The sequence below is a fragment of the Oncorhynchus keta genome, unplaced genomic scaffold (assembly GCF_023373465.1).
Source record: "Oncorhynchus keta strain PuntledgeMale-10-30-2019 unplaced genomic scaffold, Oket_V2 Un_scaffold_23083_pilon_pilon, whole genome shotgun sequence".
NCBI lineage: Eukaryota > Metazoa > Chordata > Actinopteri > Salmoniformes > Salmonidae > Oncorhynchus > Oncorhynchus keta.
The window spans coordinates 150770-162836 of record NW_026290873.1 but is presented as its reverse complement, the minus strand read 5'-3'; the positions used below and the strand labels follow the sequence as shown (position 1 = coordinate 162836).

General features: G+C 44.2%; 1 protein-coding gene, 1 long non-coding RNA gene and 1 pseudogene across 29 annotated transcripts; 2 read left to right on the top strand and 1 right to left on the bottom strand.

Annotated features, from left to right (window-relative positions):
* LOC118381702 (protein HID1-like) overlaps nucleotides 1-11603 on the top strand; it is a 46785-nt pseudogene extending 35182 nt beyond the window's left edge.
* LOC127928192 (loricrin-like) lies at nucleotides 2906-4663 on the bottom strand. Of its 27 annotated transcripts, XM_052515329.1 has the most exons (7): nucleotides 4591-4663; nucleotides 4465-4506; nucleotides 4297-4422; nucleotides 4087-4254; nucleotides 3877-4044; nucleotides 3330-3707; nucleotides 2906-3287 (listed from the first exon to the last, which is right to left on the bottom strand). In XM_052515329.1, the coding sequence occupies exons 4-7, from the start codon at nucleotides 4216-4218 to the stop codon at nucleotides 3057-3059; spliced, it is 909 nt and encodes a 302-aa protein (XP_052371289.1). In that variant the 5' UTR covers nucleotides 4219-4254; nucleotides 4297-4422; nucleotides 4465-4506; nucleotides 4591-4663; the 3' UTR covers nucleotides 2906-3056. The 27 variants fall into 27 exon arrangements, 1 of the variants encoding a protein (XP_052371289.1); XR_008130833.1 differs by lacking the exon at nucleotides 3877-4044 and having other exon boundaries at nucleotides 3330-3455; nucleotides 3582-3623; nucleotides 4087-4212; nucleotides 4255-4646; XR_008130826.1 differs by having other exon boundaries at nucleotides 3330-3455; nucleotides 3919-4002; nucleotides 4129-4212; nucleotides 4255-4646.
* LOC127928194 (uncharacterized) lies at nucleotides 5430-7706 on the top strand. 2 transcript variants are annotated; one of them, XR_008130844.1, is made up of 3 exons: nucleotides 5430-6991; nucleotides 7082-7216; nucleotides 7262-7706. It is a non-coding gene; the product is annotated as an uncharacterized LOC127928194 (long non-coding RNA). The 2 variants fall into 2 exon arrangements; XR_008130843.1 differs by having other exon boundaries at nucleotides 5430-7036; nucleotides 7127-7216.
* Nucleotides 11604-12067: the final 464 nt, after the last annotated feature.

The following is a 12067-nucleotide window of genomic DNA, read 5'->3' as shown; positions in this document are numbered from 1 at the left end:
AGCAGTAGTCATTACAGCGTTACATTACAGCAGTAGTCATTACAGCGTTACATTACAGCAGTAGTCATTACAGCGTTACAGCATTACATTACAGCAGTAGTCATTACAGCGTTACATTACAGCAGTAGTCATTACAGCAGTAGTCATTACAGCGTTACATTACAGCAGTAGTCATTACAGCGTTACATTACAGCAGTAGTCATTACAGCGTTACATTACAGCAGTAGTCATTACAGCAGTAGTCATTACAGCAGTAGTCATTACAGTAGTCATTACAGCAGTAGTCATTACAGCAGTAGTCATTACAGCGTTACATTACAGCAGTAGTCATTACAGCGTTACATTACAGCAGTAGTCATTACAACGTTACATTACAGCGTTACATTACAGCAGTAGTCATTACAGCAGTAGTCATTACAGCGTTACATTACAGCAGTAGTCATTACAGCGTTACATTACAGCAGTAGTCATTACAGCGTTACATTACAGCAGTAGTCATTACAGCGTTACATTACAGCAGTAGTCATTACAGCAGTAGTCATTACAGCGTTACATTACAGCAGTAGTCATTACAGCAGTAGTCATTACAGCGTTACATTACAGCAGTAGTCATTACAGCAGTAGTCATTACAGCAGTAGTCATTACAGCAGTAGTCATTACAGCAGTAGTCATTACAGCGTTACATTACAGCAGTAGTCATTACAGCAGTAGTCATTACAGCAGTAGTCATTACAGCAGTAGTCATTACAGCGTTACATTACAGCAGTAGTCATTACAGCAGTAGTCATTACAGCAGTAGTCATTACAGCATTACATTACAGCAGTAGTCATTACAGCAGTAGTCATTACAGCAGTAGTCATTACAGCGTTACATTACAGCAGTAGTCATTACAGCAGTAGTCATTACAGCGTTACATTACAGCAGTAGTCATTACAGCGTTACATTACAGCAGTAGTCATTACAGCAGTAGTCATTACAGCGTTACATTACAGCAGTAGTCATTACAGCAGTAGTCATTACAGCGTTACATTACAGCAGTAGTCATTACAGCGTTACATTACAGCAGTAGTCATTACAGCGTTACATTACAGCAGTAGTCATTACAGCAGTAGTCATTACAGCAGTAGTCATTACAGCAGTAGTCATTACAGCAGTAGTCATTACAGCGTTACATTACAGCAGTAGTCATTACAGCGTTACAGCGTTACATTACAGCAGTAGTCATTACAACGTTACATTACAGCGTTACATTACAGCAGTAGTCATTACAGCGTTACATTACAGCAGTAGTCATTACAGCGTTACATTACAGCAGTAGTCATTACAGCGTTACATTACAGCAGTAGTCATTACAGCATTACAGCGTAGTCATTACAGCAGTAGTCATTACAGCGTTACATTACAGCAGTAGTCATTACAGCAGTAGTCATTACAGCGTTACATTACAGCAGTAGTCATTACAGCGTTACATTACAGCAGTAGTCATTACAGCAGTAGTCATTACAGCAGTAGTCATTACAGCAGTACATTACAGCAGTAGTCATTACAGCAGTAGTCATTACAGCGTTACATTACAGCAGTAGTCATTACAGCATTACATTACAGCAGTAGTCATTACAGCGTTACATTACAGCAGTAGTCATTACAGCAGTAGTCATTACAGCAGTAGTCATTACAGCAGTAGTCATTACAGCGTTACATTACAGCAGTAGTCATTACAGCAGTAGTCATTACAGCAGTAGTCATTACAGCAGTAGTCATTACAGCAGTAGTCATTACAGCAGTAGTCATTACAGCGTTACATTACAGCAGTAGTCATTACAGCGTTACATTACAGCAGTAGTCATTACAGCAGTAGTCATTACAGCAGTAGTCATTACAGCAGTAGTCATTACAGCGTTACATTACAGCAGTAGTCATTACAGCAGTAGTCATTACAGCAGTAGTCATTACAGCAGTAGTCATTACAGCGTTACATTACAGCAGTAGTCATTACAGCAGTAGTCATTACAGCAGTAGTCATTACAGCAGTAGTCATTACAGCAGTAGTCATTACAGCAGTAGTCATTACAGCAGTTACATTACAGCAGTAGTCATTACAGCGTTACATTACAGCAGTAGTCATTACAGCGTTACATTACAGCAGTAGTCATTACAGCAGTAGTCATTACAGCAGTAGTCATTACAGCAGTAGTCATTACAGCAGTAGTCATTACAGCAGTAGTCATTACAGCAGTAGTCATTACAGCAGTAGTCATTACAGCAGTAGTCATTACAGCAGTAGTCATTACAGCAGTAGTCATTACAGCAGTAGTCATTACAGCAGTAGTCATTACAGCGTTACATTACAGCAGTAGTCATTACAGCAGTAGTCATTACAGCAGTAGTCATTACAGCAGTACATTACAGCAGTAGTCATTACAGCAGTAGTCATTACAGCGGTAGTCATTACAGCAGTAGTCATTACAGCAGTAGTCATTACAGCAGTAGTCATTACAGCAGTAGTCATTACAGCAGTAGTCATTACAGCAGTAGTCATTACAGCAGTAGTCAGTCATTACAGCAGTAGTCATTACAGCAGTAGTCATTACAGCAGTAGTCATTACAGCGTAGTCATTACAGCAGTAGTCATTACAGCGTACATTACAGCAGTAGTCATTACAGCAGTAGTCATTACAGCAGTAGTCATTACAGCAGTACATTACAGCAGTAGTCATTACAGCAGTAGTCATTACAGCAGTAGTCATTACAGCATTACAGCGTTACATTACAGCAGTAGTCATTACAGCAGTAGTCATTACAGCAGTAGTCATTACAGCAGTAGTCATTACAGCGTTACATTACAGCAGTAGTCATTACAGCAGTAGTCATTACAGCGTTACATTACAGCAGTAGTCATTACAGCATTACATTACAGCGTTACATTACAGCGTTACAACATTTAAAACATACAGTCGGCACAGCAACACGTCATCAGACAATCCGGTCCACAGGAAACATCTACACTCCTTTTTGTAACCTCAGCCTTAGATGCTGTACATGCATATTGAGATGTTACGTGCTTTTTAGTCTAGCAAGGATTAGGCTCAATCTGTGGTCACAATGTACAGTATCTCTACAAATGAATCCTCCTCCCTCTCCCCCACAGTGTCTCCCTACCTGAATGACTCCTCCTCCGTCTCCTCCACAGTGTCTCCCTACCTGAATGACTCCTCCTCCGTCTCCTCCACAGTGTCTCCCTACCTGAATGACTCCTCCTCCGTCTCCTCCACAGTGTCTCCCTACCTGAATGACTCCTCCTCCCTCTCCTCCACAGTGTCTCCCTACCTGAATGACTCCTCCTCCGTCTCCTCCACAGTGTCTCCCTACCTGAATGACTCCTCCTCCGTCTCCTCCACAGTGTCTCCCTACCTGAATGACTCCTCCTCCGTCTCCTCCACAGTGTCTCCCTACCTGAATGACTCCTCCTCCGTCTCCCCCACAGTGTCTCCCTACCTGAATGACTCCTCCTCCGTCTCCTCCACAGTGTCTCCCTACCTGAATGACTCCTCCTCCGTCTCCTCCACAGTGTCTCCCTACCTGAATGACTCCTCCTCCGTCTCCTCCACAGTGTCTCCCTACCTGAATGACTCCTCCTCCCTCTCCTCCACAGTGTCTCCCTACCTGAATGACTCCTCCTCCCTCTCCTCCACAGTGTCTCCCTACCTGAATGACTCCTCCTCCCTCTCCTCCACAGTGTCTCCCTACCTGAATGACTCCTCCTCCCTCTCCTCCACAGTGTCTCCCTACCTGAATGACTCCTCCTCCCTCTCCTCCACAGTGTCTCCCTACCTGAATGACTCCTCCTCCCGTCTCCTCCACAGTGTCTCCCTACCTGAATGACTCCTCCTCCGTCTCCTCCACAGTGTCTCCCTACCTGAATGACTCCTCCTCCGTCTCCTCCACAGTGTCTCCCTACCTGAATGACTCCTCCTCCGTCTCCTCCACAGTGTCTCCCTACCTGAATGACTCCTCCTCCGTCTCCTCCACAGTGTCTCCCTACCTGAATGACTCCTCCACCGTCTCCTCCACAGTGTCTCCCTACCTGAATGACTCCTCCTCCGTCTCCTCCACAGTGTCTCCCTACCTGAATGACTTCTCCTCCCTCTCCTCCACAGTGTCTCCCTACCTGAATGACTTCTCCTCCCTCTCCTCCACAGTGTCTCCCTACCTGCATGACTTCTCCTCCCTCTCCTCCACAGTGTCTCCCTACCTGAATGACTCCTCCTCCCTCTCCTCCACAGTGTCTCCCTACCTGAATGACTTCTCCTCCCTCTCCTCCACAGTGTCTCCCTACCTGAATGACTTCTCCTCCCTCTCCTCCACAGTGTCTCCCTACCTGAATGACTTCTCCTCCCTCTCCTCCACAGTGTCTCCCTACCTGAATGACTCCTCCTCCCTCTCCTCCACAGTGTCTCCCTACCTGAATGACTTCTCCTCCCTCTCCTCCACAGTGTCTCCCTACCTGAATGACTTCTCCTCCCTCTCCTCCACAGTGTCTCCCTACCTGAATGACTCCTCCTCCCGCTCCTCCACAGTGTCTCCCTACCTGAATGACTTCTCCTCCCTCTACTCCACAGTGTCTCCCTACCTGAAGAGTCTGTCAATGGTGGCAGCCAACAAGCTGCTCCACCTCTTGGAAGCCTTCTCCACCAACTGGTTCCTCTTCTCCGCCTCCCAGAACCACCATCTTGTCTTCTTCCTGCTGGAGGCCTTCAACAACATCATCCAGTACCAGTTTGATGGTGAGAGGACCAGTGTTCACCCAGCCTGCTCCTCTCAGAACAGGTTACATGTCTGACTCCGTAGAATAGCATAAGACTGTGTTTAGTCCTGCCAGAGTCTGATCTGTTGGTATTGCTGCTGACTCTGGACCACAGATACCGGCTAGTGACGGGGGTTTGAGTCTGTCTCTGCCACTCTCCTACCTGGGCCCCTCTATAATCTATTTCCAGGCTCTCAATTCCTCACTGCTCCATGGAAAAATAAATACAATATGAAAGGGAATTGTATTTAGTCTATTTATATGTTTCTTACTTTCTGTGGGTTCAGTCAGTAGAAGGACTATTCACTGCCTGCCTTTGATGTGCTGCTGTGTCGTATCAATGTAACCCTCATAATCCCTTACTCTTAAATCTTCCAGGAAACTGTAACCTGGTCTACGCCATTATCCGCAAGCGCAACTTGTTCCATCAGTTGGCCAACCTGCCGTCCGACCCCGCCTCCATCCAGAAGGCCTTGCTGAGGAAGAGAAAGTCACCGGATGCCATCACCGGCATCTCCCGTACCAGCTCCCAGGAAACCGTGTCCATGGAGGGTTCCCGTCCGGCCGTCCCCGCCGAGCCAGGAACGCTGAAGACCAGCCTGGTCGCTATACCAGGTGCACCACCGATCTATAACAACTTATATACAGTGCCTTCGGAAAGTATTCAGACCCCTTGACTTTATCCACATTTTGTTAGGTTACAGCCTTATTCTAAAATTGATTAAATCCTCATCAATTTACACACAATACCCTATAATAACAAAGACAAAACAGTGTTTTATACATTTTTGCTAATTTATAAAAAATTTAAATGAGATATTACATTTGCATAAGTATTCAGACCCTTAAACTCTTAGTTGAAGCACCTTTGGCAGCGATTACAGCCTCAAGTCTTCTTGGGTATGACTCTACAAGCTTGGTACACCTGTATTTGGGGAGTTTCTCCCATTCTTCACTTTAGATCCTCTGTAGATCCTCTCAAGGACATTCAGAGACTTGTCCCAAAGCCAGTCCTGCGTTGTCTTGGCTGCTTAGCGTCGTTGTCCTGTTGGAAGGTGAACCTTCACCCCAGTCTGAGGTCCTAAGCGTTCTGGAGCAGGTTTTCATCAAGGATCTCCGTTCATCTTTGCCTCGATCCTGACTAGTCTCCTAGATCCTGCCACTGGAAAACATCGCCACAGCATGAAGCTGCCACCACCATGCTTCACCGTAGGGATGGTGCCAGGTTTCCTCCAGACGTGAAGCTTGCTATTAGTTCAATCTTGGTTTCATCAGATCAGAGAATCTTGTTTCTCATGGTCTGAGAGTCTTTAGTGGTCATTTGGCAAACTCCAAGCGGGCTGTCATGTGCCGTTTACTGAGGAGTGGCTTCCGTCTGGCCACTCTACCATAAAGGCCTAATTAGTGTACTGCTGCAGAGATGGTTGTCCTTCTGCAAGCTTCTCCCATCTCCAGAGAGGAACTCTAGAGCTCTGTCAGAGTGACCATTGGGTTCTTCGTCACCTCCCTGATCATGCCCTTTCTCCCCCGATTGCTTAGTTTTGCCGAGTGGCCAGCTCTAGGAAGAGTCTTTGGTGGTTCTTAACTTCTTCCATTTCAGAATGATGGAGGCCACTGTGTTGTTGGGGACCTTCAATGCTGCAGAAATGTTTTGGTACCCTTCCTAGATCTGTGCCTCGACACAATCCAGTCTCTGGAGCTCTACTGACAATTCCTTCCAACTCATGGCTTGATATTTCCTCTGACATGCACTGTCAATTGTGGGACCTTATAGAGACAGGTGTGTGCCTTTCCAAATCATGTCCAATCAATTGGATTTTACACAGGTGGACTCCAATCAAGTTGTAGAAACATCTCAAGGATGATGAATGGAAACAGGATACAGCTGAGCTCAAATCCGAGTCTCGTAGCAAGGGTCTGAATACTTCTGTAAACAATGTATTTCTGTTCTATTTCTTTCATATTTTTTTTTACTGCAACATTTCCTCTCAGCTCCATGGCAAAATATGTAGAATCGTTGGAAAAGTGCTTTAAAATTGCAACATTTTCTCTCAGCTCCATGGCAGAATGTGTAGAATTGCAGGAATTTAACTTTAAAATGGCAAAAATGTATCTCGGGTCTATGAACAAATACTGAGAATTGCCATAACTACTGTATCTATAACTACTATCTGAACACTACCAGGTACAATAACTACTGTATCTATAACTACTATCTGAACACTACCAGGTACAATAACTACTGTATCTATAACTACTATCTGAACACTACTAGGTACAATAACTACTGTATCTATAACTACTATCTGAACACTACTAGGTACAATAACTACTGTATCTATAACTACTATCTGAACACTACCAGGTACAATAACTACTGTATCTATAACTACTATCTGAACACTACCAGGTACAATAACTACTGTATCTATAACTACTATCTGAACACTACTAGGTACAATAACTACTGTATCTATAACTACTATCTGAACACTACCAGGTACAATAACTACTGTATCTATAACTACTATCTGAACACTACCAGGTACAATAACTACTGTATCTATAACTACTATCTGAACACTACCAGGTACAATAACTACTGTATCTATAACTACTATCTGAACACTACCAGGTACAATAACTACTGTATCTATAACTACTATCTGAACACGACCAGGGTTCTATACCAGGTACACAACTGCACCTCCCCCATATGGACTCTCTCAACACAACAGTTATCAACCAGTGGGGTCATAGTTTTGTATGAACTGACATATAGCGCCAGTCCCTTCAGGACCACAAAGGAAATAAAACTCTTTATTGTGCTATCTCTGTCACGTTCGGAGCACCTTTGTACTGTGTGGATTGTTTTACTGTGCAGTCAAATCAATCCCTGTCTGCAGCCATTGACAAACTGACTGAGAAGTCTCAGGTGTCAGAGGATGGCACCATGATCTCTGTGCTGAAGATGGAGCATTCACACGCGTCACACCACACACCCCAGGCTGACCACACAACCCAGGCTGACCACACACCCCAGGCTGTCCACGGCGCCATTGTAGGGGCCAGCGACACAGAGTCTGTTTCTGGAAGGGACAATGAGGTAAGTGTGTGTGTGTGTGTGTGTGTGTGTGTGTGTGTGTGTGTGTGTGTGTGTGTGTGTGTGTGTGTGTGTGTGTGTGTGTGTGTGTGTGTGTGTGTGTGTGTGTGTGTGTGTGTGTGTGTGTGTGTGTGTGTGTGTGTGTGTTTGTCTGTGTGTGTCGTGTGTGTCGTGTGTGTGTTTGTCGTGTGTGTCTGTGTGTGTGTTTGTCTGTGTATGTGTTTGTGTGTGTGTGTGCATGCGTGCATGTGTGTGTGTGTGACAGTCATCAGTGTTCTATGTTCTCAGGATGTTTTCTACACTGAGGCAGAGATGGAGAGAAGGCGCATGTCAAGCACATCATCCACCATCTCCTGTACCTCTCAGTCTCACTGGGCCCCTACACCAGACTGGGTGAGTAGGTATCAATCTCACTGATCCTCTACACCAGACTGGGTGAGTAGGTATCAATCTCACTGATCCTCTACACCAGACTGGGTGAGTAGGTATCAATCTCACTGGTTCTCTACACCAGACTGGGTGAGTAGGTATCAATCTCACTGGTCCTCTACACCAGACTGGGTGAGTGGGTATCAATCTCACTGGTCCTCTACACCAGACTGGGTGAGTAGGTATCAATCTCACTGGTCCTCTACACCAGACTGGGTGAGTAGGTATCAATCTCACTGGTCCTCTACACCAGACTGGGTGAGTAGGTATCAATCTCACTGGTCCTCTACACCAGACTGGGTGAGTAGGTATCAATCTCACTGGTCCTCTACACCAGACTGGTTGAGTAGGTATCAATCTCACTGGTCCTCTACACCAGACTGGTTGAGTAGTTTTAATAGTAAAATGAAATATTGTCATTTAGAAGACAGTTTTATTCAAGGCCACTTAAAGAACTGTCAACATAGACAGTGAATGCGGGACTCAAACCCACAACCCTGGTGTTGCCATGGCCACTCTAACCCACAGATCCATTCTAGATAGAACCCTCTGCGAAGGGTTTTACCCAGCACCAAAAATGGTTCCCCTATGTGGACAAACTGAAGAACCCTGTATGGTTCTACTTAGCACCTTTTGTTCTAAGAGTGTAACATGTCCCTTCCTTCTCCCTCAGGTCCTCTCCTGGAAGTGTAAGCTCCCCCTACAGACCATAATGCGTCTGCTGCAGGTGCTGGTCCCACAGGTTGAGAAGATCTGTATCGACAAGTAAGTCAAACATCACTGGTCATATTGGTCATCAAAGGTTTACTTCTATGAAGTATCAGTAGATGCTGTGAAGTTATTTTATTATATATATTATAAGTTATAGTATTATATATTTTCTAACTTTGCTCCCAACCCCCTCATACAACACACACCATCCATTTTGGAAGAAACACTTTAATGACTGATGATATTTAAATATCTGTTTTTTTGTATGTGGAGCCAAAAATATATTTTCCCTCTCTCTCAGAGGTTTGACAGACGAGTCTGAGATCCTGAAGTTCCTCCAGCATGGTACCCTGGTGGGCCTCCTGCCCGTCCCCCATCCCATCCTCATCCGGAAGTACCAGGCCAACGCCGGCACGGCCATGTGGTTCCGCACCTATATGTGGGGAGTGGTCTACCTGCGGTGAGTAGGGCATGATGGGAGCTGTAGTCCTTTGGTATTTCACTCATTTTCATGATTCATGTGGGGTTTCATCTGTGTACTTCTTTCTTCTGGGATGTGTTCATTTGGCAACAAACAGAAGAAAATGAATTAAGCAGGGAGGGACTTCCTGAACATTTTTCAAACGTTCCAATGCGTTCTCTCGTCCTCTTAGATCTAAGAGGAAATAGTCTTCCAATGTATTTAACATTTGAAACCTTTGTCTTCACAGCAACGTGGACCCGCCCATCTGGTACGACACGGACGTACGTCTCTTTGAGATCCAGAAGATGTAGATAACAGGAAAGAGATGTTGACTGAAGATGGGACTACTTCCTGTCTTGTTTCTGCCCCTTCCTCCTACTGGCACTCTCTCCCTTGAACCTCACCTACCTTCAACTTGCCTCATCATCATCATGCTTGCCCCTCACACCTTCTCTTTGACTTTCCCCCGGTTGTGCAAATGTAATGTGGACAATATTGAGAAAGGGGGGGGATAGCTAGCATCTACTCCAAAAGCAGGAGGTTGAGTTGTACAGGGTTTGAATTACAGGGGGGCTAAGAGGGGCTGGGCACCCCTTTTACAAATCAGGACCCCATATCAGAATTGAAATATCTATGTGAAGCCATACCAGAAGTGTCAAAGACATAAACAATGGGCACCCACAAGGGTCAATGTGTAATTGAAACCCCTAGACATGGATGAGGATAGGACTATTATCTACACTGTGTAAGTACACCCTGAAACCTCAAGACTACAGAATGTCTCTCAAAGCACTGAGACATTAGTGTTAGCAAGCAAACTGTCTTTCCGTCTCCCTTCCTAATCATGGACTCCATGTTAAAGCTCTGTGTGAAGATCAGCTTTGATGGAGAGAGTATGGAGAGAGTATGGAGAGAGTGATGGAGAGAGTATGGAGAGAGTGATGGAGAGAGTGATGGAGAGAGTATGGAGAGAGTGATGGAGAGAGTATGGAGAGAGTGATGGAGAGAGTGATGGAGAGAGTATGGAGAGAGTATGGAGAGAGTATGGAGAGAGTGATGGAGAGAGTGATGGAGAGAGTGATGGAGAGAGTGATGGAGAGAGTGATGGAGAGAGTATGGAGAGAGTGATGGAGAGAGTTTGGAGAGAGTATGGAGAGAGTATGGAGAGAGTGATGGAGAGAGTATGGAGAGAGTGATGGAGAGAGTATGGAGAGAGTGATGGAGAGAGTGATGGAGAGAGTGATGGAGAGAGTATGGAGAGAGTAATGAGAGTATGGAGAGAGTATGGAGAGAGTGATGGAGAGAGTATGGAGAGAGTGATGGAGAGAGTGATGGAGAGAGTATGGAGAGAGTGATGGAGAGAGTGATGGAGAGAGTATGGAGAGAGTAATGGAGAGTATGGAGAGAGTATGGAGAGTGATGGAGAGAGTGATGGAGAGAGTGATGGAGAGAGTATGGAGAGAGTGATGGAGAGAGTGATGGAGAGTGATGGAGAGAGTGATGGGAGACATTGGTTACACTTTATTACATGACCTTTATGAAGACATTATATAAACTTATACATGTTCAGAAATTATTATACATTTGTAGGAATTCCAATGCTTCTAAATACAGAAATGTTTACTGTTGCTTATTCATGAAATGTATTATAAAGTGTCAAAATTACGCTTTTAGTTAGCAGCCTAAAATATTCTTGGATGGCATTGCTATTTCACATTAATTGTATTTGACACATTAAAGTGAGAACATGTCATGTTGTGAAATTGCACTTCCTCCAATGAGACCTTACTGCTGTGGTCTTTGTAAAGTGGCAATGTGACAAGGGATTGTATCTCGTCAAGAACTTGAAAAGGACACTATTGTCTGTTCCAGACTGAAAGAAACAAATATCCAAACTGACTTTATGTTACTGTGTAAAAGTCAAAGGTTATATATTACATGTACATTGTTATATTTGTCTGCATATCATTCTGCAATCAGCATTGTCGACTGTAAATATTGTGTTTGATGTTTAACTAAAGTAGTATTTTTTTCTTGAATTATACAGAATACTATATTATAAATTATTCATAAAGGAACCTGCAAAGCCTTTCAATTATTTTATTTGTATTTATTAAGGATCCCATTGGTTCCTTCCAAAGCAGCAGTTACTCTTCCTGGGGTCTAGCAACATTAAGGCAGTTATATACAATTTAAAATATTTAATGACATTACATTTCATAACACTTTTCACCACATATTAAGTGTGTTCCCTCAGGTCTCTACTACCACATATTTACATTATAAAATCCATATGTACGTGTGTGTAGAGTGTATCTTACTATGTGTAAGTGTGTGTCTGTACCTTTGTGTGTGTCTCTTCACAGTCCCCACTCTTCCATTAGGTGTATTTTTACCTGCTTTTTAAATCTGATTCTACTGTTTGCATCAGTTACCGGATGTGGAATAGAGTTGCATGTAGCCATGGCTCTACATAAAACTGTGCCTCCCATAGTCTGTTCTGGACATGGGGACTGTGAAGAGGCCTCTGGTGGCATGTTTTGTGGGGTATGCAT